This window comes from Penicillium daleae, assembly GCF_028827525.1.
Source record: "Penicillium daleae strain IBT 16125 chromosome Unknown utg000007l_segment0_segment0, whole genome shotgun sequence".
Taxonomy (NCBI): domain Eukaryota; kingdom Fungi; phylum Ascomycota; class Eurotiomycetes; order Eurotiales; family Aspergillaceae; genus Penicillium; species Penicillium daleae.
In genome coordinates, this window is record NW_026623155.1 from 3,419,328 (window position 1) to 3,443,482 (window position 24,155).

At 48.7% G+C, this 24,155-nt stretch overlaps 10 protein-coding genes across 10 annotated transcripts; 5 read left to right on the forward strand and 5 right to left on the reverse strand.

Moving 5' to 3' along the window:
* Nucleotides 1-219: 219 nt before the first annotated feature.
* Nucleotides 220-2,122, forward strand: N7458_008410 (uncharacterized protein; the record flags this gene model as incomplete). The annotated part of the gene is made up of 6 exons (XM_056911792.1): nucleotides 220-336; nucleotides 401-469; nucleotides 541-703; nucleotides 774-1,732; nucleotides 1,763-1,925; nucleotides 1,995-2,122. The coding sequence occupies 6 exons, from the start codon at nucleotides 220-222 to the stop codon at nucleotides 2,120-2,122; spliced, it is 1,599 nt and encodes a 532-aa protein (XP_056764618.1).
* A 362-nt stretch (nucleotides 2,123-2,484) lies between these two features.
* Nucleotides 2,485-3,465, forward strand: N7458_008411 (uncharacterized protein; the record flags this gene model as incomplete). The annotated part of the gene is made up of 1 exon (XM_056911793.1): nucleotides 2,485-3,465. The coding sequence occupies one exon, from the start codon at nucleotides 2,485-2,487 to the stop codon at nucleotides 3,463-3,465; it is 981 nt and encodes a 326-aa protein (XP_056764619.1).
* A 41-nt stretch (nucleotides 3,466-3,506) lies between these two features.
* On the reverse strand, nucleotides 3,507-4,342 carry N7458_008412 (uncharacterized protein; the record flags this gene model as incomplete). Its single annotated transcript, XM_056911794.1, has 3 exons — nucleotides 3,507-3,691; nucleotides 3,738-4,194; nucleotides 4,250-4,342. 3 exons carry the CDS (start codon nucleotides 4,340-4,342, stop codon nucleotides 3,507-3,509), a joined length of 735 nt encoding a protein of 244 aa, XP_056764620.1.
* Nucleotides 4,343-5,566: 1,224 nt separating this feature from the next.
* N7458_008413 (uncharacterized protein) lies at nucleotides 5,567-5,860 on the forward strand (the record flags this gene model as incomplete). Its single annotated transcript, XM_056911795.1, has 1 exon — nucleotides 5,567-5,860. One exon carries the CDS (start codon nucleotides 5,567-5,569, stop codon nucleotides 5,858-5,860), a length of 294 nt encoding a protein of 97 aa, XP_056764621.1.
* Nucleotides 5,861-7,258: 1,398 nt separating this feature from the next.
* N7458_008414 (dihydroorotate dehydrogenase 2) lies at nucleotides 7,259-8,879 on the forward strand (the record flags this gene model as incomplete). The annotated part of the gene is made up of 3 exons (XM_056911796.1): nucleotides 7,259-7,711; nucleotides 7,786-8,118; nucleotides 8,154-8,879. 3 exons carry the CDS (start codon nucleotides 7,259-7,261, stop codon nucleotides 8,877-8,879), a joined length of 1,512 nt encoding a protein of 503 aa, XP_056764622.1.
* A 1,123-nt stretch (nucleotides 8,880-10,002) lies between these two features.
* On the reverse strand, nucleotides 10,003-13,763 carry N7458_008415 (tetratricopeptide repeat protein; the record flags this gene model as incomplete). The annotated part of the gene is made up of 7 exons (XM_056911797.1): nucleotides 10,003-10,435; nucleotides 10,508-11,002; nucleotides 11,057-12,479; nucleotides 12,530-12,604; nucleotides 12,658-12,832; nucleotides 12,882-13,620; nucleotides 13,675-13,763. 7 exons carry the CDS (start codon nucleotides 13,761-13,763, stop codon nucleotides 10,003-10,005), a joined length of 3,429 nt encoding a protein of 1,142 aa, XP_056764623.1.
* A 1,389-nt stretch (nucleotides 13,764-15,152) lies between these two features.
* Nucleotides 15,153-15,452, forward strand: N7458_008416 (uncharacterized protein; the record flags this gene model as incomplete). The annotated part of the gene is made up of 2 exons (XM_056911798.1): nucleotides 15,153-15,337; nucleotides 15,389-15,452. 2 exons carry the CDS (start codon nucleotides 15,153-15,155, stop codon nucleotides 15,450-15,452), a joined length of 249 nt encoding a protein of 82 aa, XP_056764624.1.
* Nucleotides 15,453-15,655: 203 nt separating this feature from the next.
* On the reverse strand, nucleotides 15,656-16,694 carry N7458_008417 (uncharacterized protein; the record flags this gene model as incomplete). Its single annotated transcript, XM_056911799.1, has 5 exons — nucleotides 15,656-15,750; nucleotides 15,804-16,030; nucleotides 16,090-16,183; nucleotides 16,234-16,315; nucleotides 16,365-16,694. 5 exons carry the CDS (start codon nucleotides 16,692-16,694, stop codon nucleotides 15,656-15,658), a joined length of 828 nt encoding a protein of 275 aa, XP_056764625.1.
* Nucleotides 16,695-17,940: 1,246 nt separating this feature from the next.
* Nucleotides 17,941-19,626, reverse strand: N7458_008418 (uncharacterized protein; the record flags this gene model as incomplete). The annotated part of the gene is made up of 1 exon (XM_056911800.1): nucleotides 17,941-19,626. One exon carries the CDS (start codon nucleotides 19,624-19,626, stop codon nucleotides 17,941-17,943), a length of 1,686 nt encoding a protein of 561 aa, XP_056764626.1.
* A 3,041-nt stretch (nucleotides 19,627-22,667) lies between these two features.
* Nucleotides 22,668-23,519, reverse strand: N7458_008419 (triose-phosphate isomerase; the record flags this gene model as incomplete). Its single annotated transcript, XM_056911801.1, has 1 exon — nucleotides 22,668-23,519. The coding sequence occupies one exon, from the start codon at nucleotides 23,517-23,519 to the stop codon at nucleotides 22,668-22,670; it is 852 nt and encodes a 283-aa protein (XP_056764627.1).
* Nucleotides 23,520-24,155: the final 636 nt, after the last annotated feature.

Below are 24,155 nucleotides of genomic sequence, written 5' to 3' on the forward strand. Positions count from 1 at the left end.
CTACCCCGGCGTATGGCCGTGTGGCGTTGTGGGGATTTCCCCGCAAACATTTGCTAAGAGCCAAAGTCCATCCCCGAGGAGTTGAAGGGGTTGTGCCTATAAGTATCATGCACCCCAGACTGGAGAGAATGCCACGGACGATCGCTGGATATTCTCATCTAGAGATCTTGATCAGCATTTTCACAGCTGGTGTGAGCTCTTTTTTTGCGAATTGCCACTATGCTCTCCCCACCGAAACAGGACTCCTCTCGCAACATGCATATTGAAGAGGCGCCTGTGAACGCCTCTCAACTTGTTGATGAGATCGAAGAGGCTAAAGATTTAACTCTCAATAAGGTATGTTTTCTTGTTGGAGTAGAAGTACTTGATGCGGGAAGCTGTAGTCTAACACATTTTCAAGGCATATGGAAACTCGGTCGGGTATAAAGAGTATCGAGAGGGGCTAGAGATTTCCGTCTCAGAGAAGGAGGTAAGCGAGTAGCCCCTTTGCTTGATATTATTAGTCTGCGTTCATTCTTGCCGGTCGCTGATGCAGTCCAGAACTCTCGAGTCAGATGGAAAATTGATCTCGTTGTTCTTCCAATTTTTCTTATCACCCAAGCCCTGCAATTCATGGACAAAACCGCATTGAACTATGCAAATCTTTTGGGTTATCAAAAGGCTCTTGGCCTTCATGGTCAGCAATTCAATTATCTTTCTGCAAGTAAATCTCCCATCGCGTATTGGCTAATCCTTCCCCAGCGCGAAGTTACTAACGGTGTTCTTTCCCGAAGTGGTATATGCCGGGTACTTCTTTGGACAGTATCCTTGTGGGTGGCTAGTAGGCCGATTCCCCGCACAGCGTGTCCTTGGTCTGAGCTGTTTTATTTGGGGCTTGATGGTTATAATCATGACTCAATGCCACACCTTTTCCAGTGCACTTGCAATCCGTTTCATTATGGGATTGTTCGAAGCTGCAGTTACACCAGGGTTGACCCTAATGACTGGTTTCTGGTATACCCGACAAGAGATTCCACTTCGTCAGTGCATTTGGTACTCTGCTTTAGGGTGGGGTGGCATTGTCGGCTCTTATATTTGTTTTGGCATCACTAAGCTACCGGTCAATTTTGAGCCAGAACGTTGGAAGATACTCTTCTACATCCTAGGCTCGGTAACGTGCCTCTGGGCAGCGGTCATTATCTTCGTTCTTCCCGATGCACCCTCGAGCGCATTTTTCTTGTCAAAGACTGAGCGTATCATTGGGATCAAAAGAGTGGCAGGTAATGAGACAGGTGTTAAAACGAAAACCTTCAACGCCAAGCAAGCAATAGTCGCATTGTCTGACCCTAAAGCTATCTTACTCTTTGTCTCAGTTTTTGCAGCAGCGATTCCAAATGGTGTCGTCAACTCGTTTTCCACAATCATCATAGAGGATATGGGATTTTCGACCACCAAGACTACAGAGCTCAAGTCTGTTGGAGACGCAGTCCAAATCATCGCACTGGTCATTGGCGGCGCAATAACGCTGAATATACCCAACAGCAGATTGCTCACTGCGACTGCAGCTAACATCATGTGCACGGTTGCCGCCGCATGTATGGCATATTTACCACGCGAACAGAAGTGGGAGAGACTGGCTTGTTTCTGGCTTGTCAATGCCCAGTCGGTAGGATTCACAATCTCGCTTGTCACGATATCCTCAAACATGGCTGGCTACACTCACCGTGCCATGGCCAATGCTCTTGTGTTGTTAGTAATTTTCACTACAACGTTCATTCTCTAGTCGTCCCCACTGATTCACCCTTTTTCTAGCACTGCCTATTGCTGGGGTAACTTTGCTGGGCCATTTGTGGTCAAACCTTCCCAAGCCCCCGAGTACAAAGGTGCTACGATTGGCCTTCTTGTTGGATGCGCAATCAAAGCGGGCTGCCACATATGCCTATATCGTATGTCAGATTGATATCTTCAATATTGCTCATCATACCTATCATTATGCTAACCTGTATGAATTATAGTTTACATGTTCATCGTCAATCGGCGTCGAGACTCAGTTTATGGTCTGCCGGATAAGGCTCGGAGCGATGAAGCTGGCATGCAGGATTACACTGAGTTTGAGAACAAGAATTTCCGTTATGTATTATAAGGAGTGAGAATTGAGCCTGATATGCTCGAGATTGATATCGAGGGCTCGAAATACGTGAAGCTGTAGATCCTACTCCAAGAATTTGATTGAGGGCCAGTAAACAAGGATCGAATAATGACGCAATAGGGTAGAAAATACATGATCCAGCGGCTCTACTGTTGAAAGAAGCCCTCCAAGGCTGTAATATTTCCTTCCTTTCATACTACTATAGACACTGATCCTATATTTTCCCTTCGGCCTAGTTCGGTCTCATATCACGTGTCCGGTAGCTTTCGTCCTGGCGGCGTTTGAGTTCCCGCCCAGTTACCTTCACTAATGTTCATTCTATGACCAGGACACTCGCTTAGAGTGACATCCTGGCTATGGTGCGACATCAAAAGGCTGTTTGCTCGACTTGCCGTCGTCGCAAAAGCAAATGCGATGGAGGCATTCCGCGTTGCTCCGCTTGCGTCGCTAGCTCGTCTACTTGCCATTATGAGAAAGCACCGTCCATCGCTTATGTGCGCTCCTTGCAGTCCCGGATTCATGAGTTGGAAGCAAAGTTGAAGAATTCTGAAGGTGTCTCTTCTCCGCCCTCCCCTATTCTTGACACTTCCGCCTTCATCAACCAAGACGACAACTCCATTTCTCTAAATGCCCAAGGGGGCGTCATTTACCACAACAAAACCTCGGCCATCCACGAAGATCCACCGGATGCTTCCGATGAATCACCAACTTCTGCAACTCAGCCTTCTACATCAGCAGCCGTTGAGAAGATTACCAATGATACTAGACACCGCCTTGTTGCAAATGCTGCGGCTCAGAAGAATCTCGAATTGCTTACCTTGAATGGCACATCGCCACAGGCTGATATACCACCAGAGATTTGTAGCGTGCTGTTAAAGCTACATTGGTGCTGGTTACACCCGAGCTTCTTGTTTGTGTATCGCCCGGCGTTCACAAGAGATATGCTTCAATCCGCAAGCCAAGGGCATGACGCCACGTACTGCTCTGCTACCTTGTTCAAGGTTCTATGTGCTCATAGCTGTCGCTTTATCCGTGATCCAGAAGCTTTGTGGAGTCCCGAAGACTACAATGAAAACTTCTCTCGGCTTAGCAATCGTCTCATGTCAGAGGCAAAAACACTTTTAGCGATGGAAACACTAAACGAACCATCAATACCTACGATTCAAGCACTGTTGCAACAATCCGCTCGTGATATTGCATGTGGTCGATCATCATCTTCCTGGCTTTATTCCGGCATGGCCTTTCGCATGGCGATTGATCTCGGACTGCACGTTTCTCCTGATGTGTTGCAACGTCACTCCTGGCAAATCTGTGGGTATAAAATTAAGCAACGATAGATATATCTAGTAATAATATGTAGCTTTTTGCCAGGAAAAAACTACTCTTCAACAAGAAAAGTGCCACTCATCTCCTCAGCCTCTCTATATTTCTCCAGTCGGAGCAGATCGACTAGAGCCTCTCGTTGTTTCTCCTCCGCCGAAGGAAGTTTTGGCCGATTATCCTTAAACAAGAGAGCAGCTGCTCTATTTAAGGCCAGTAGAGAGCTTTCGCATTTCTTTTTGTCTAGAAAATATTAGCAATAACCATCAAGAGAGCTTAGAGATCATACCGAGCTTATTTATTTCATAAAGGGTTAGTCCATAAAGCATACTGAAAGCTTGCCATTCGGTACTGCTTTCCCGATACTTCTTGAGTACTATAGCATCGGTATGTATATCAGCACCGTGGATAATCTCCGTGTTAAGTCTTTTGATCTCCTGATTGCGGCGAGCGGTATCTTTCTTTAGCGCATCGCGGACCCATGTAGAAATAGCCCGTTCACGGAGAGCGAGATGATTCAGGCGATGTCCTTCGAAGGTTTCCATCTTTTCCTCCATTTCGGCCATCTTTTCCTCCATAGCACTTAGTCTTTCGAGGAGGTCGAAGCCGCTTTTGTTTGCGGCCACTTTAAGTTCGGCATCGTAACTGAGTGACCCCGAGTCCATAGCCATCTTGCTCTTACAGGCCTCAAGAGGATTATTTTCTTTATCCTCGATTGAGCTGTGGTAGGCAATCTCAACCCGATTCTGTAGAAAGTGATTCAATAATTTGTGCTAAATAAGGGGGTATGAAAGGCGTTACCTTGGGGTTGGGGTTGGGACTGGTTCGCGGCATTTTCTGTGGCCCGCCACTGGGCTCGAGCGCGGGTCTCTTCTTGCTTTCGGTCGATTCCATGGCTGTCTAGGTTGGTAATACCGACGTAAGGGGAATGAATCTGGAATCTTGTGTGTGATTGGTAGTACTAAGTGGTGAAGTGCGGGGTTCTACCGAGCCATCGAGGATTGGACAAGATAATGCCAAGTATTACCGCCTCCCCCGCATCTCACGAGCGTCATAGCTTTATAGGCATGAATCCTGCAGAGGATGGTAGCTTGTATAAAATGAATGTGGCTATGGAACGGACGTTCTCATTGGTGGAAGTTTTACTATAATGGCCTCCTACCAAGAATGCGCCATTCTTTTGGTGCCATCAAGAACTGTACCAATATCTTTGGACACCTACGAAACGTGTATTCTACGCTTGTTCTGCTAAGTGGCTGTTTCGAAGAAAGACATCTAGGGTCTTAAAGTGGGGAATCTATATCTTTTGGTAACCAACGACGAATGTCTTCACCAAACGGGGAGTGCCTACCAAGATAACTAGGGGCAGAGTACCGTTTTGGGCATGGACCCGGCGCGGAGTGGATGCGCAAACGGTGTTTCCGCCGGCGCATCTTCGGGCAATCATCGAATATCATCTATACCGGAGCATGGTCGGCCACTAGCCAATGATAGGTGAATTTGTTCGGTCATCTCGGCACTGAAGACTGCCGTCAACAGAACCCGAATATTCGGCAGGTGCTGAGTCCACCTCCACACATCACATCACTCAACCTGATGTACCACAATACCCTTATTCTGCTACATAGACCACTTGTCTCCAGTGGACAAGCCCTTTGCTCAGACTCGTCACGGAAAAGCTGGGAGACCTGTCGATCAGCAACGACGACGATATACCACCTGCTGAAAATGTACATCAAGACGTTTGGCTTTCATCATATCACCTATATGAACAGCTACTGTACATACACAGCAGCGACGACTGCTGTATACCAATTGGAAACTTCTGGCGCAGGGCCACATCTTAATCATGCCAATGAAGCAGTCTGGACAGAATTGAGGTTCTTGCTCGATATTCTCCAACGTACATCTTCTGCCATGCCCGGTTTGAATCGAAGCATCGACATTATTCGTACGAGAATCAAGAGAATACTTGATCGTCAAGCGGCAAAGCAACTCGATTCCCTTTTCCCGGCTAAGACTCAGTCAATTGGGCATATGAGTCGGCAGGTTGCTCCTGAGCCACCGAGGCCGAACAGGGAGAATGAGAGGAATCCACCTTACAATTACCCGAAATCAATGTCGGCAGACGATTCCTTCGGGTTTCCAGGACGTGATGATGCTTTAATAGATGATCCGAATGGATTGGACGTCTGGCTTCCTGCATTCCCAGGACAAGACATTTCCTACGGGGCAGAGGTTATGCTTGATATGGCGGATGTTGTTACTCCAGAGACACGATCTGCACTTATGGGATCAAATTTGGACCCGCATATGCAACTGAATGCACCGATACCCGAGTATCCGCATTTCGGCTACGATTCTTTCCCCAGTACCGCTTTATCTCAATTGCCTCCAGATGAAGGACTGTGACATTTGCTTTGATCGCTGGCCTGACTAAACCATCTTGTACTGGATTGTGAAGATTGGAATAATCTAGTATCAATGGGGTCTCCGACATTTTCTTGAATTGGGAATTCAAAACTAGATTTAGGTCATTGTCCAGACAGTTGTCGCTCTAGGCTTGTGGTGACTTGAATCCGGCCATCCCCCGAACATGGGCTCTTACTATGGAACCGGCAAAGAAGGTACAGACGGTTACATAGTAGGCTTTGTATGACTCGTCAACGCTATCGTGTCTGTCAGATCTAACTATTTTTGTTGATTAGGATCACATTCAAGCAAACAATTCACCGTCTCAATTCCCTTGCCACTGTCATTTATCTCACTACCCACCGCACTTTGCCAATGTGCAGTGAGATTCAAATAGCCATCGAGAGCATTGTTGAGAAGATCACCGACTTCATAAGCTTTCATGTCTTGAGAAATGGGAGCAGTAAGTCAATAATGATCGAGCTCCTTCCTTTGTCTTGCTGCTACCAAGAGCTCAGCGAACTTCTCAACCCACTATTGCACCAGCGAACGAGTTTCAGATTCGACCTTGGTCAGCATCTCCGTATTTATTGAGAGGTACGGATTTTGCAAGGTGCGGCAACGACAGGAGGCTACAAGACAGGGATATCCGCCAAAACAGAGCGCTCATAAGGCACGGGTGTTCAGATGACGACCTCGTGCAGAGGCATATGCCGACAAGGTTAGCGTGGCCGAACGGAAAGTTGGAGCGCACCTTTTACTTTTTGATTAACCCTAAAGGCAGTAGACAATGTACAGAGACGCCGAGGCTTCACACATATGATCAAGTTAAGAACATGTCCAGGTCCTTATCAATCATCAACTCGGCCTGAAACGGAATACCTAAACCCAAGTTGCAACTGCTAGTCTATTTAGGTCACAAATGCACTTTAAGATGAATCTAGCGCTGAGATTTACGCTTTTCCGTAAGTGATACTTATTTCCATTCTATTCAGCCACCCTTTGTAAAGAAAAATGTGATAGTAGTAAAGAATATACCCAGGTAGACTTTATACTTCTTTGCTTCACCGCTTCCAACTGCCGGATGCCCCACTCACCGCCTGCATCTGCAAAAGATCCCGATTCCGCCCTACGATGCTCCGATCTACAAGGAAGGTGCAGAACCTCAAACCAAGCCATTACTGTAAGTTTGTTCCTCAGTTATAGTTTGCAACCTCTAGGAATATCTAGAGCTAGCTCATTGTCGAAGCTAGTCTGTCTCAGACCTCGAGCTACCTGCAATTACTCACGGCAACCAAGATGTGAAGGAATTGGATCGACTAACCTTCGATCAGGTCCAATCCGGCGCATACCCGTCGAGAAAGGCCAATTGAGCGCACACCTCCTGCCTGGCCCTATATGTCGTCGCGCGCCACCTCCATCGCTTGGCGAGCCAGCCTCCGGGCTCGCACGCCTTCCGCTTCACGCTGGTCTCGGCAGCCATCGACGCTGCTTCCGAAGCGCTACCCCGGTGCGGTGCGATATGCTTCCGAGTCGGCGCCGGTGCAGCAAGCAGCTGCTGAGACAGTTAAGGAGGCTTCGAAGGAGATCCCTAAGAAAGCTGGCCGTGGGTCCCGGAAAGCTTTGTATGGTACTTCTCTGGCGGTTGTCTTGTTGGTGGGCTATATCTATGGAACGGATACTCGAGCGAGCATTCACCGCTACGCCGTTGTTCCTCTGATCCGGCAGCTGCTCCCGGATGCGGAGGATGCGCATCATATCGGTGTTGACACTCTGAAGCTCCTCTATCAGTATGGGCTTCACCCTCGCGAACGGGGTAACCCAGACAGCGATGGTGTTTTGGCTACTGAGGTATGACTACCCGCGATGTTAAGGTCTTCTGCATTACGAATCGATCGATCTAATGCTAATTTATCCATGTCCAGGTCTTCGGATACACCCTCTCCAACCCCATCGGTATCTCTGCCGGACTTGACAAGCACGCCGATATCCCCGATCCCTTGCTCGATCTTGGCCCAGCCATCGTCGAGGTCGGTGGAACTACTCCCTTGCCACAAGATGGTAACCCTAAGCCTCGCGTGTTCCGTATCCCCTCGCAACACGCCATGATCAACCGCTATGGCCTCAACTCGAAGGGCGCGGACCACATGGCCGCCGTCCTGAAGCAGCGTGTGCGCGATTTCGCCTACGCTGTCGGCCTGGGCGATCACGACCTCGCCGAGCAGCGCGTGCTGGACGGCGAGGCCAACGTGCCCCCGGTAGTTTGGTCCCTGGCAAGCTGCTCGCTGTACAGGTTGCAAAGAACAAGCTCACCCCCGACGGCGACATTGACGCGATTGCGCGTGACTACGTCTACTGCGTCGACCGCGTCGCGCGCTACGCTGACATTGTTGTCGTGAACGTCTCCAGCCCCAACACCCCCGGCCTGCGCGACCTCCAGGCTGCGGCCCCGCTCACTACAATCTTGACAGCCGTCGTGGGCGCCGCCAAGAAGGTTGAGCGCAAGACGAAGCCCTACGTCATGGTCAAGGTCAGCCCCGATGAGGACTCGGACGAGCAACTCTCCGGTATCTGCGAGGCAGTCTGGAACTCGGGCGTCGACGGTGTCATTGTCGGCAACACGACAAACCGCCGCCCCGAGCCACTGCCCAAGGGCTTCGTCCTTCCCGCTCACGAGCAACAAACTCTCAAGGAGACTGGAGGCTATTCAGGCCCGCAGTTGTTTGGCCGACTGGTGTCGCTCGTTGGCCGTTACCGAACCATGCTAGACCAGGGTCCTCCTTCGCAGGCGACCGAACAGAATGGTCCTGCTGATGGTGAGAATGTGCCTGCGGATGCAGCGAGCCACCCGCACAAGGTGCTTTTCGCTTCTGGTGGCATAACCACTGGCCAGCAGGCGAAGCAGGTTCTGGAGGCTGGTGCCTCGGTCGCGATGATGTATACTGGCGTGGTTTACGGTGGTGTTGGCACTGTGACGCGAGTGAAGCAGGAGCTGCGGGAGGAGCTGCAGAAGAAATGAACAGTTGAAGCGAGAAAAGTACGGTCTAGATCTTGATAATTTTCCTTTTTTTTAGCTTTTGTACATAGCGTATGATGGGGGACATTTTAGCATCAAATTCAATTATGGAGTTGGATACTCGACGAGTTTATTTCTCTTTTCCATGTTCAAGGTGGACAATATAGCCGATGGTTGTTGTATATGTACCTATATACACCGGATTTTGTCCGCCGGGTGGGGCTTTCCTGTCTGGGCTGCCGCCGCTTTAATGAGGGCGATCAGGCTCAGGCTCAGTGAGCAAATCAGTGTAGTCATGTGATCGCTCAGTGACCAATCAGCCACTGTTTACTCACCAGGACTCATTAACGAGTTAACTACGGAGTAGTTAAGTTAACTAACTAACTAACTAACCGTGGCATTGACCACCCTACCCCTTTCGGTTTAGGGTGGTCCAACTTCCAAGTATCTACACCTACCGCCACCCACCACCATGCCTAAATTATTTAGCAATTAATAAAAATATTTCTCTAGGACTAGTAAAAAAGAAAAAATGCAATTGAACTTTTATTGCGCGCGGAATTCGTATACGTTCGCGGAATTCGTGGTAATCAATCTCTCGATCAACAAACTATTTACACCATCAACGAGCTGTCCCCCTCAGTATCCACCCTGAAAATTCCAAAGGGCTCGAATATACTATAGCTACGGGCGATTAGTCCGTTGTACTTTTTCCAGACTCACGCCTCACTTCTAGAGTAGAGAGCTGCAGTAACCGTGTTTAAACAGCGTAGATATATTCTTAGTATTGTGATTGAATTATGTACCTCCAGAGATATTGGCGATGAGAAGCACTGAACCTGACCTGTGTTTTACTGTATGCACTTTTTCTACATGGAAATCCATAACACTCGTCAACTTTAACTCTTAATCAATCCGCTTGTTTTGATGATACTGGGATGTTTATGTTCTTATATTCTGACTGTTAGCAGATACTGCTCCTGCTAATAGTCTAGTCAACTCACTTCTCCTAAAGGGTGACTCAATAGCTAGTGAGGTACATGAAATGAATGAAAATAGGAATACATAGTGTCTGACGATGACAACTTGACCGATGACTCGAGTACTGATATTGGCAGTCTTTGGTCTATTTTGACCAGAATGTGACCAATTCATCAAAGTCCTCCTCTCGCAGGTCCTTGCTGTCTCGCCACACCTTCGTGATCTTGTGTCGCATGGATGCTCCCTCTTGGAACAACTTTGCTGCATCATTCTCCCGCCCAGCTTCTGTGAGCACCTTAGCCTTCAGGAATGATGTCCGCGCTATCTCACGAGCATATATTCCTGGATCAACGCTCCAATTCTTGAGGGCTTGGTCGATGAACACGATGGCATCCTCAAGAAGCCCGTTGCGAAGGCAATGCTGTGCCATCTTGTGGCAGACGTCTGCAGTTCGATGATGGCGGTTGCGGATGGTGGACTGATACTGCTTGAGGGCCCGTCGATGAAAATCTTCACTTTCCTTGAGCCGGCCTTGAGAGAACCGCACGTTTCCGAGTGCCTGAAGGAAGCGACCGGTCCTGCCAGCACGGATTACGGCGTTAGCGACGCGGGAAATTAGCAGCAGGGTAAAACTAGAGTAGATCACTTACCGGAAACAATGGTTGTCCATGGGTCCGTAAATTTCCTCTCGATCTGCGAGGCCCATCTCTAGCACATCCGACGCCCGCGTCAAGTCTCCCTGGAGCCAGTACGTTAAACCAAGATTTACGAGGGCCAGCGAGCGCTTGTCCTTGGTATAGTCCGGGATCTTCTCGTACTTCTGCGCAGACGTCGCAAAATGTTCTTCCCCCTTCTTGTAATCGCCGGCCATCACCCACGATATGCCCATCTGGTTATAAGCGCTGGCAAGTTTCTCGTCAACTGTGCCCGTTCCTTCTGCGATGGCCAAGCGTATTTCGAGGACTCGCTTGTTATGCATCATGCTGCCAGCTGCGTCGTTCGTCCCGCTTGCGACTCCTCCAAGTGTGTGCCGAATGTCGGATTCTAAGTCTTGGTGATCGACCGCTGTACTGCGATTGCAGAGGTCCAGGGCCAGTTCCAATAAAGGCTTTATGATAGGGGATTCACCGCGTTCGTGTTTGTACCTTCAAAAGGGTCAGCATCACGGGAGTGACTCGATATAATAGACGGCCACTCACCATCCAGCACGATTGAGAAGTTCAGCAAATTGAAAGTCGCCGTCAAGATATTCCTTTTGCTTGAAGTATTTCTTGTAAGCGTCCTCCAGGCTGAGGACATGTGGATAGAGTGCTTTTGATGTATTCCAGAGTGTGACATCATGACCCTCAACTTCTTGAACCGGCCAGGCAGCTGCGACCATGGTGACCACATTTGAAAAGACCTTTCGTTTTCGTTCGGGTTCAATTTGGGCACGCACATCGTCCCGCGTTGAGCGATGCATCCAATACTCAGCCTTCTCCTGGTTATGGCGGAAAAGGGAAGATCCGATCAGTTGCCCCCGAGCCATGCAAAACGCCCCCTCGTTCTTGGGGTACGAGGGTATGTCCACATTAGTAGCGTGGGTTGTCAAGAGCTTCTCCTGGATGCTGTCTGGATCCAAAAACGATGAAACCTCCAAAATTGCTCGTGCGGCATCCGACAGCTTCTCCAAGACTGTTGAAATCTGTCCACGAGCCGGCTTTCGGAGTGATTGAACCTCCATCTCGTGAATTTCTTCGGCATCGTAGATCCTCATGAACTCGGAATAGGTTAGAAATCGAAGCCTAATTATACCAGCCATCTGGGCTAGCTTAAGAGGCAGGCCACCTAGTCGATCGCCAACCTGTCTGGCTTCTTCAAGATGGCCCTCAATCTCTGTATATTTTTGAACAAACAATCCAGCATCTTCTATATCGAAAGTCTGGACATCGAGAGAGCTTGCGTGGTGCGAAAAACTCGTCTTCGAGAGGGGGCTGCGGCTAGTGATCAAGACTGCACCGCTATGAGCGATGTCACTATACGGTGCCAGGATGTCAGGTTCGTCGGCATTGTCGAAAATGACCAGCCAGGAAGCGCGTACACGCTCCCCAGTACTATGGTCTATCTTGAACGGGTTGCACAGCCACTCAATAGCGAGTCCTCGATTGGTGACCTGGTTGTCTGGCTCGTTGGGGTCCTGGATGCCCAAACGGATAGCGATCTGAGTAAGGTCCGATTCAAGTTTGGACGAGTCATCGGCTCGGATCCAGAGTACAGCGTCGAAGCGGGTTTTGCGAGTAAACGCATATTCGATGGCTATTTCTGTCTTCCCGAGACCATGCATGCCGCATAGTATTCCCACATGTATTCGATCGGGCGGTGAAGATGGCATCTGGTCATTTGCAGGAAGAAGCCAATCATCGATTTTGCTTAGAACATCTTGTCTTCCGTAAAAGTCCTTGTTCCTCGCATAGGCGTGCATCATTAAACAAGGTATTCGGGGGTCAAGTTGTTGCACGGAGAAGTTCTCCAGGAGAGCCTCGAGAGATTGTTGTTCTGGGCTCGAATCAGCATTAACGTGAGAGGACGCCCTAGGCTCTGGCCAGCCAGAGACTCCGGTTCTGGCAGCCTGTCGGGTTGAAGCTGAGGCGCAATGTTAGCGATGGATGGTTTGGTATATCTATGCCACTCACGTTGATGGGGTTGGTTCAGGAATAACCTATTGCTCGTCATGCCCGCCGTTAAACTTTGCACATCGTGAGCTCTGTCTGCATTGGTTCAGTAACTCGGATGGACGATGTTAGGAATAAAATGTTCGTACTGTTAAGTTGGTTCTGTACATTTGGTGGGCAGATTATTGACGCCAACCAGAGCCTTATCTGGGATATTGAACTCCCATGTTCATCACGCATAGACGGAAGTTGGGGGTGGCCAAGCTGTACGCCGAGTCTCCGTTCCATGTTTGTCTCAATCGAACACAAAAGCTCGTCGACGACCTATGAAGTCTAGAGTTAGCTTGGATCGAAGCAATGAACATCAAGATACTTGGGGTCGAACAATGATCTTCCTCGTCCTGGGTACCAAAGGCCTGTGGTCTTTTATTTGAGTCAATTCCTCCTCAAAGATTGATAGCATCTCTACACGTATATTCGTCTCGTCGAAATCATCCGCCAGCTCGAGCATCACGCGGGCGTCTCTTAGTCGTGCGAGGGCCTGACGGCTTAGTGTAGTTCCAGTGGGAGTATCGAGCTTTAAGATGCTGGCAAGTCGATCACCAAAATCGTCCTCGGTCACTCCTTCGAGGCGGTGCGGAGTACCGAGGAACACAATGCCAGCTATGGTGTTCAAGAAGTCAGAGTACCGGTCGTTATGCGTACCGGCGATACACAGCGCCTTTCCGATATGAGCGTTATTATTAAAATCTTCCTGGTTATCAACTTGGAGATGGATCGGTACCTTTTTGGCAATGACACCGCCAAGGCCATGACAAATAAACAGCAGACGTTGCGGTTCCTTGATATTATTCTTAGTAAATAGCGCAAAAATGAGGAAAGTAAAGATTACCCTCTGGTTGTCTACAAAAGTTTGAAGCTTTTTGAGAAATTCTTCTCCCTCGTCTAGGAGCTGCTGCCAGGAGAAGCGGTCCTCCAGAGACACACCATGATTGTAAGCGTGAATGGTAACCCCAGTGTCCAGTGAGGCGAAGAAGTCGGTCCAAGGCTGGTGCCGGTAGAGGGACCAGTCGTCACAGGCAAGGGTCCCTACGCCAGGCACAAGAATGATGCTGAGATATATGAGACACTGTATGACATATAGTTTCGGGGGATAGGGGGCTTACTGGATGTTCTTGGTACCCTCCTTGACGACTTTGAGCTTCCGCAAGGTGGGGGTCGGCTTTGATGACGATGAGCTTCGAAGCCGAGCCATACCGATCGGTTATGCTCCCTATGCCGTCAGTTTAGCTTAGGTGTTGTAGGAAGAGCATATAGGTGAGAAGTGGGTGGCTCAAACAGGCAGTGATTGAAATTCACATCTCCCAGGATCCAGGAGAGGAAACAGCGACCTGGTAGTAGTAGCAGCACCAGCGGAGGCGCATAGTGCCAACACATGCCTATAGACTCCGATGAGGCAAACTCGCACATTTTGAACCGCTCGAGAAGGTTACACCCCTGCCCATGTCGTATGCGGCGGCTTAGGTAGAAAGCTGATTCCAACAAGGTGACGAGCCTACATAAAACCAATCAGACAATAGTCGTGAAACACGCACCAGGAGGCACGGATCCTCGCTTTCGGAAAAGTCATGCGGAACAAAGAGTTTAGCGAAATAATTTGCCGAAGAATATTGATACCTGCCAAATTGATAGTCCATTAACTACTGTAGTTCATTTTGGACCAACTAAACGGAATGAACCTGGGGCATCCCAACTCGTAGTAATAGTTCAAAAATCAAGTCGATACTACGAGCCTCTTGTACATAACTCATGCTTACGATTGGTCAAGCAGGATGCCCGCGATGAGTAGATAGGTAGCCCAGTACCTACGTCACTTCCTGGAGCGCGTCGCGGGGGTTGGGCAGGGGGCGGGAAAGGAGGACTGGGCTGATAAGCGCAGATGTGTGTTCGGGGCCACGTCACACTGGCACAGGGTCACTGGGTCACCTAATCTGTGTCTGTGCACTGTGCATTCCCAGGGCCAAGTAGAGGCCCTACTACTTGTTGGTCAGGCTGGCCAGGAGAAGTCATATGTAATGTAATGTAAATCTTTACTAGCGCTACATGTGGGCGACGTAGAGGAGAATTCAGCATTTTTTCTGATATGGACATTTATATCAAGCCGAACATTCTTCGATGACTCCTGTGCAACCTCAATCAAACGATGTAAGGCTGATTCAGTTTCAGACTTGTACTCGACGTTATTATTGTACTCCGTACATAAATTCGCTGCGGTATGTTACCCAAAATAGGTGGCTGGTGGTTGGGGAGGCGGTGTAGGAGGAGGTTCAAATACCTAGCTCGCCCACATTTCCAAAGCACCTCACCTCATTGATATCCTTTCATCGAGCCCACGACATTCTCGAGCAATTAATCCATAGAACTTGGAGCAACTGGGAGAGAAGACCTCACTTCCACTCCTTTCACTTGGTGGCTCAGGACTATGTACGTGCAAAGACTGAACGACCCAATGTAAACGTTCGCGCTTTTGGACTCCGCTGATGTCTAACGCGACAAAGCATTCCGCATCTCGAGGGAATATTCACGCGCCGCTTCAACAATCGCTATTGCACGATTTAAGGGGAATTAAAGAAGAAGCCGAACCATGGAACCAGGAGCAGCGAACTTAGAGCAGCCCTGGAAGTCTGTTAGTGACAGCTTCAATAAAACTAGGGCTAGCGACAAGGATATCTTCTACGGTGCCGCTGTTGGGGAGAAAATGTCAGTCCCAGGTTCAGCTGGGGAGGTCAACGTGACAATCCTGTATGACACAGGTGACTATGACAACGAGTAAGACCTTGCAAACGGTTTCATGGTGTGGTTGCTAATTGACAGAGCAAGGGATACGAAGCGTCTCCGCCGCGACCTGCCCACTCAAGAGGTGTCTCATAAAACCCGCGATTGATAAGGCGGGCCTGTGTACACCGGCAATCAAAAGTATCAGGAATAGAGGCCCCTCTAGCTTCTTAAAAGCGTGTTTCTCCAAACTACTGTGCAATTCGGGACTCTATTAATTTTCTGGGCTAGCCATAAACAAGCTTCTTGGTGAAAAAAGAAGAAAGACAGAAACTCCAGACTGCCACCGTAGATTCCAATAAGGCGAATCCATCATGTTGTAAAGACGAGGGCCCGCACCTCAATACTCTGTCTTGGTTGAGCTTTTTCTGGGGCGCCAGGATGAAGGAAAGAAGAATGCGGAACACCTTGGCAAAGTATCAGCAAAGATTCAAGGACCGTAAAAGACTAGAGTACTGACACTGACGCCCCCTGCTGTCTCCTTGGAGAAATACCCATGCTTGGGTGGGCATTTGCTCGCTGACATAGTACCAGCGATGCTCTGGGTGATGTTCTAGCAATAAATTTTCTGTTTGGAAGTCCTGGAACACAACGTCTCCGGCGTGGAGAGCGTGCAGATTAAGACTGGATGCGTCACAGAGGGCCAAAGGCCAATCTTGAACTGGTCCACGGATTGGTGCCCAAACACTGTAATTAAAATCAGCGATGACTGAGCCAGTGAGAGGCAAAACGAGAAGCCAACAAACTTTATGAACTGATAGTGCTCTCCGGGGAGACGATGTATTCCGCTCTTGTGATTCAGGCGACGGGCAAGAATGCTCGCCCATTCTTGTGTCATATCTTCGACGGGATATTAGAACATGAACCTCTTGAAGGAGTTATTCACAAACCAATGTGTGCTGCAGTCGTGGGTTGATGGTCTTCGTAAGCAGTCTCTGTCGCTAGTGGAAAACTCTCGCCCCGTTTCCGAACCTGCTTCATTAGTTTTGGACGGAGAGGTGGCATATCAAGGCCAACGTACAAGAAACTCGAAAATTTGTATCCTCGATGGGTTAAGCATGGATCTCAGGAGCTTGGCAACATTTGGTAAATATGTTTGAACAATCTTGTCTTCGTCGTCAAAATCCTTGTAAGTCATGCCGGAGTCCAACGTTTCCAGAGAGAATCCATTTGCGCCCAGAGAAAAATCTTTTTCGCGACCCCGAATGTCCTCGATCTTCTGGGGTTGGATGTTGGTCTTGATATTTGACCATGGAAACCCGGACGGTGGAACAAACTTCATCCTGTAAGGTTTCTGTTTGTCATACAAGACGTCCCTCGCGAGGAAGTCAATGTTGCCTACGACAGCCATCGTGAGTACCGCGACTAAATGAGCGTTGTGACAAAGGCCCGTGGTACGAGCTTATGGCTATATCAGTAGGATGAAGGAACAACAGTAACGAGACAAGACATTGGAGAGAGCTTACTCGAGGAGTCGAGACAGTCTAGGGTAATATATCACGTGCAGATTGGGCGAAATCCCCTTAGGCATATGAGGAAACTCTCTGCGCCCGTGCAATCGGAGCACCGGCATACAGAATTACAGAGGGCTTATGGCGGCGGTTGGGTGGTCAATGCCGTGGGTGGCTAGCTCTTTAGAAAAGAATTAGGGGGTTATGCCGCTTTGATACACGCCTGGTCCCCTGTGCTATAAGGTGTACTGGAGGAGGGGCTTCGTTAAATTGATTCGCACACTCAGCTAACCACAACAAATGCAGGCCAGTGGAAATGACCTTTAACCTGCTAGCGAAATTCTTGCAACTTATCTCCCCAACTCTATCTTGAGGTTCTTCTAGAAAAGGAGATCGTCCGCTGAACTACCTCGTACACCGTGACGAGAAACCACCAACAATGTATTTTCTCGCTGGCGGTGTGAGAGCGGGGAAAACACACTCTCTTGCTGCCCAAACTTGGCGCCCTGGCGAATCCGGCCCAAGTCAGTGCATATCGTGCCATGTGACGCGTGTACGTGTGTGTTACTGTGCTCATCGTTCCGTAGATTTCTGTAGGCGGCTACGAGAACAGACAAGCTCGTGGACATGAGTCTTGGTCGATCAACTTTGATCAGCGTTCTCTGCGCCCCCATCTGCTTAGACTCCGACCGAGATATCCGATTTTAAGCGTATTAATTAGGTAGTCTCCTAGAGCGAGCGATTACTACAGAGGGTCACCCAGGTCATGGTCCCACCAACTTCTTAGGAAAAGACACAAGAGCGAAATGGGCGTCAACAAGGTGATACTAGTCATGCAAAAACTAATGCTTGAAGAATCGAAGCAGATACCGTCTGATTACCCCTCCTTTGAACACCAGAGATGAGGCTACCAAACCAGCGGTGAAAAAGATCCAGATTCCTCGAAAGCGAGACGCAAATGGTACTAGCTTAATTTCGATGTAAAGAATCCCTCATAAGATACACCGCACAACCTACATGATTATTTTCACGATTATCACACTGGCCTACAATGATCTGAGACTCAAGAAACACTACTGCATAGTCTGACAGATTGTTAGAGTAATAACCATGCTGCAATGACTCAAAATCGAGGGAATTCTGCATTCAGACCCTGGGATCTAATCCTAGCTTATCGCTTCTTGCAGGCGGTTTATACATCCTCCGAATGGAACTCATCCAAGCTCTCCTAGTCAAGTCTTGTAGCTCATCATACTTGAACAGTGCCCAGGTAATAACTCCCACGGCAAGAGATGCCACAACCCACGACCAAAACGGCGGATTGCTGCCAGGATTGACCTCTTGCACATTCATTCCAAACACCGAAGCTACAAATGATAGAGGCACAAAGAAGACAGCTAACTTAGTAAGCTTTGTCACACCTTGGGCTTCGGCAATGGCCTTTTCGGACTCGCGGATCGTCGCATTGTGAGCTGTGATGGTCATCCCCTGCACACATTCAGCAGCTAGGCTTTCCGCGTATGTAAGTGCCGAGCGGTAATCTCTCAGAATAGATTCAATCTTCCGTGGGTTAGAGCCCTTGACATTGCTATCGGACGTTTTCTCCGACAGATCTCGCTCATATAACGACTCGATGGCACCGATAGTCCCTTTGAGGTTTCGAATGTGGCGCCGGAGGACTTGCTGGTGGTAGAGTAGGTTCGACAGAGTTAGATTGTTATTGTGAATTAGATGAGAATGGTTGAGCTCCTCTCTAATCTTGGTATCGACAAGATCTAGTATTGCCATTTCAGACGAAACTGCCAAATTGAAGAACGGGCTCAAGGCGTAGAAGGGATCGTGAACTGCACGCGCTAGATCGATGTGCCGAAGGTAGTCTCGCAAGACAATGTCGACCCTTGCTGACGGTTTGATGGATTCGGCTTGGTTGCTGAGTGTTTTGCTTCTGCCGTTGAAGGAGATTCCGGGGCGGTGCAGCGGTGTTGGTAGATATTTCAGAAACGAGTTCGCCCGAGTGCCACCAGTTCCAGTCTCCCATGGCCATTTCAACTCTTCGCCTAATTGTCGCAAACCATCATGCCAGACAATACCTAAACGGCCTTTCCAAGCAGGGGGGATGTAGATTGAGATTGTTTGCTCCAACGAAAAGGAGTCAAAGTTGTGGACAGAGACGTCTCGAGCAAATGGATGGCCTGCGGCCATATCGGGAGAGTTCAATAGAGCAAGTTTCCTCGTGTAGGTACTCATCCGCTTAGACCAATCTCTTCGCAGCTCATCTAACTGCTCCTGGTCGTGCTTGGTTTGCATATCGTGTTTCTGCAAGCCAATGGTGGTGACCGGTAACGACAGCATGTCCGAGTAGCAAGATGGAAGGATCTGCATGGCGGTGTGCTTCAAGGTCTTTCTTCTAGGCCTCGATTCAAACAGTAGATGTCTTCGGAAGAACTCGGGGTCAATATTGAACCTCGCTCCTAAAACATTTAACCATGTTGCACAAGGATAACCACGCAACAAGAGTAAGGAAAAGGAGTCACTATTGGGTGTGACTGTCTGACCAAGCTCCTCAAACTTCTCTACTGTCTCAAATGGGACATGGGTCATCGTTTCATCAGAGATTTTGTATAACGAGGCGAAGCAGCGAGTCGGCTCTACTACGGGAAAAGTGGAATTCAGCCGTGGTGGTCTGTAGATATACGGCTGCCAAAGGAAAGTTGCGAAATCTCCAAAGTCGTCACCCGCATATAATGACTGCTCCGATGCCGTCTCCGTGTGAGAAAGGACTTTCCTAGCATACTCCTGAGCGACGCCTATAACATGAAATATGGTCAACATGTGTATGGCAGAATAGGGCTGAAAACGTAAATGTACCTCCCCATGTTTGAAAGGGGCCCATGTTTTCATTTTTCCCCGTTCCTTCGCTGTCTTGTTGTTTCTCCTCCCTTCGTGCCATGGAGTTCCAAGTTGATACTGAAGGCGGTCGTGATCTGAATAGATTGGGTCTGTATTCGTGTCCTGAACATAGAGTAACTGCAAGATTACAAGTGCGGGTTACACTGCTATCAAAAATCCGAGTAAAACAGAACGAGTGGAAAAGATGAACAAAAAGTGACAGCGGCTCTACTTTGCCTAGTGAGACACGTTTTCTCTCAGCTGTTCAGAGGAGCATCCCATTGGATGCCTCGATAATCCATGCGGAAATACAACTGTTATCCGTGCCCAGTTCAACCGACGTCACCCGAACCGCAGCCTCAGCTTCACCCGGGTTAAATCCTCAATTAGACCCCTGCTAAAGTCTTACTCCTAACTCCTCTCTGCCCCCGACCATACGTTACAAACCACTGTTTTACGCCAGAACTACTTTCTTACCAGTTCCGTACACCTGATTTGCCGTCAACACTGCGTAGAGTGAAGAAGTCGTGAGTGTCCCCAGCTTTTTTTCGGTGCTATTTGAGAAGTGAGAGGAAACTGAGATTTTGAGGCTTCTTTGGCCTTTTCTTACAGGGCACTATGGGTCTGCGTCTGTTGGATATGGTTTGAGGTATGGTGAATCTTCTACTTAGGTGGCAGCGCAGGATGACAATTCGTTAGGATAAGCTTGATGGACTTGAAAGGTCCTGTGCGCTGCGTGCGAAACTTGTGGTGAGTCTTGGAGGAAGCTTGGTACTCCTTGTGCAGGTAGCTGCACGTACACCAAATCGCCAATTGCAGGCCGGAAGGGCTTGTGAGAAGCGTCGTAGCGTTCCTTGATCACAAGTTCTACGTCATATTCAAGATCGAACTTAATCGCCAGATCAAGTGGGTTATTGTAGGACACGTGCATTCCAGGGCTGTATTCTTTGCGATCTTAGCGTCCTTAAAACTTAGACTATTCGAGATTAAAGAAAAGTTAGGACTGCTTAATTATTAACTAAAACTACTAATAAGTATACGACGTATCTATATGATATTCTATATCTTATTATTAGAAAAAGCACCTAAGAACGCCGAAATCGCTACTAATATCGAAATCGAAGAAGAAATAGAAAACAAATATAAGGTTAAGGAAATTCTGGAAACAAATAAAATTAGCGAAAAACCTTATTACCTTATAAAATAGAAGAGGTACGATACCTCGGAAAATATATAGGAACCTATTAAGAACCTAATAGGCTACTCCTAGCTAGTTTAATAGTTCTACTAGTATCAGATCCACGCTCAATTGATGTTTCATCGGATAAATAGACCCTTGACCAATCTTCAGGGGTAAAGTGTTAATATCGAAGTGCCCACGCGAGACGATTTATTGCATTATTACCGTTTAATTGCGGTCGTTTGATCTTACGCCATTTTCGAAGACCAAGGTCTTTTAATAGTGCGCGTAGGGTAGATTCAGAGATCTTATAATCAACAAGATCGAGCAATTCATGATATCGGCAGCTTGGGTGTTGTTGAATATAATCATAAATTAGATCACGCTCCTGATCAGATAGTATTCGTGGCCGACCAGATCGTTTGCATGTATGATTATCGCGGCCACGTTGGCTCCCTTTCTTGCATGTGTATATAATCGTTGATCGCGGTATTGATGGGAAACGTATCGCAATCTCATTGTAGGATAGATTGGCATCGGATCGCAGTGAACAGATTCGCGATCGTGTAGATGGAGATAGTTCTGGTCCTCTAGGCATATTGGTTGATAGATTGGTTGATAGATTATAAAACATGGCGGAAATTGGAATAGGGGTAGACTAGCTACTCCCTGGTTGCTGTTTATTTTGATATTTATTTTGATATTTATTTTGATATTTATTTTGATATTTATTTTGATATTTATTTTGATGTTTATTTTCATGATTATCAGTATGGTTGGCAGGGTGCTAGTTAGGAGATTAAAAATAGTAGGCGGTAGGAGCTAGGCGGAGGGTGGTCAAATACTTGTTGAGGGGCACTGTAGCCCGAATACTATACGAACACTTAGGGAATTAGGACCCTCTTTCTCGCCCGATAAAATGAGTCCTCGAGCCGAGGACCCTTCCAACAAATGCCGAACCAGCACTCATGTCCTCCCTAACTAGGAAATGCCGCCTCCATTGGCCAAAGCCGAAGAGTATCTTTTGTCCAACTCGGGTTACTCAATAGAATCAGCCCAGTGAGCCCACATGGGCAAAGTGGACCGACAGAGGAGTATCTCGAAGAACTGCACAACCCATCAACCAGGCACTTGACAGGGTGGGGGATGACCCATCAAATAGCACCAACTCCAATGATATTGTAGCCCACATACGAAGAGAACCGCATAGCTCAACAAGCTACATGCAGATCTAAAAATTGCTTTAGACCTAAATCTCTGATCGTCCGCGTGACAGGGCTGAGAGGGTTGTGTGGCACTGCGTGGGGGTCCTGTCAACGAGTCTAGAAGACTGGATGGGCCCGTAGGCTGGACTCCATAATTCTCCATAAACGTGCATTCCGTAGCTGTGGTGGAGTTGCCGATGGAGACCTTTGCAACGGGATCCCCCAGATAGGCTTCCCGAGAAGCCGGGGGTATGTTGCTTTATTCGGTATCTAGTGGCTGACGGGCTTACCCACAAACAAAGAATAGTGTTGTTCCACGAACTAGGAAATTTCGGAGGGGCTTGTAAGTTGTGACTGGTTGATTGGGATCGATCATGGGGTTTCTTTTCTTTTGGGGCTTGCTGATTATGTTCTATGCGAGCTCTGTACTGGGACGTATAACGATGACCGTATAGTGTATGAGGCGGAACCACAATACTGTAACCAGGTGCGTTGGCTTTGTAAACACCAGAAGATGCGGGCATTTCGTAGACGATGGGTATAGGCACGGTCGCAATAGAAAGAAAAGAGTCGACTTGGAATTATTCGTAAACTTCGTCTCAGGCCACGCCTAGCGACTCCTCCACTTCGCGGACGACTTTGCGCACGCCCTCGATTTCGTGCGCAAAGCGTCCCAGAAACATACCATCGACCGTCTTGCCCAGTCCTCCAGCTCCCCAGAGTCCAGGTCCAGCGCTGCCACCGTACAGCACACGCGCTGTACCCGGCCGCGAGCCAATCACCCCACGGATACCCTCCACGACGGCGGCGACGTGATCGACGCCGGCGGGTTTGGGTTTACCAATGGCCCACACAGGCTCGTATGCGAATATCACGGGGGCATCCGCGGGGATGGCAGCTAGCACGGCGCGAACGAGAACCGCGCATTCGGAGACAGCTTGACCGACGGCTTCAGAGGCAACAGCGCCGGGGGCAGTGATCTCACCGACACAGACGAGGGGAACCATGCCCTGCGCGCAAGTTGCGGCCGCCTTGCGGGCGGTCTGGTCATCCGTTTCGCCGAAGATGGCACGGCGTTCGGCGTGGCCCAGCTCGACAATTGAGCAGCCGAGAGACTTGATCGCGGCTGGGGAGACTTCGCCCGTGTACGCGCCGTACTCTTCCCACATGCAATCCTGGGCGCCGAGGAAGAAGGGCGGCGGGGAGATGGATGTGCCAGAGGCGACGAGCTTGTTCTCGTACTCCTTTAGGATCTCTGCGCAGGGCCAGATCGTGAGAAAATCGGGGATCAGGGCGAGGAGGAGTTTATCTCTGTTCTGGGGGTGGACGATCTCGTTGGCGGGATCCAGGAGTGCGCGCAGGTAGTTGGTTGTGCGCTCTGGGGTGAAATACATCTTTAGTGAGATGAGGAGAAGCTTCTCTGGAAGCACGGGGTATGTATTAGAAGCCATGGCTGTTGATTTTGAGAGTAATTCGCACTGGGGGTGTGTTGGGAGGGAGAAAGCAGAAGTAGTTTGTTGAGTCGAGAAGGTGTTGATCTTCCCCGGACAATCTAATTAGCTCGGGCTGAGTCGGCGTCCGTGCTTGAAAGGCCTTGGACCTGTCCCCATCGAGTGACCCTCCTTAACAATGCATATCAACGAGGTGATAAGTGTCCTCAAAACCAATGCACGCACATGCATCTAAGGAAATAAACGGAAAGATCTCAATTGTGTTTTTTTCTTTCTGCCCGAGGGCATCAACGCCATCCCGCGCACGCATTAGCGGCCGAGATGGTTATGCCAAATCAAGAGGATTCTCTCCGAGTTACTTTCCTGGTCTTCCGTTAGAATAGCGGGCACGGACGTTGATGTTCGAGGGTGATGTCACAGCGCATGGTGTACCAGTGCCCAGGTCCAATGTCGGAAAACATTGAGATACACTTCCAAGCCCAAATGGCATGATGCGCCAAGTCTAATATGGATTAGTGTAAATTTCCAGTCTTGTAAGAACTTGGTATTGATACCCCACCTGATAGAATACCAGTATGGAAGAAACCAACTAAGCAAACCAGGTAAACGGAGCAAAATGAGCAAACTTGGAGACGG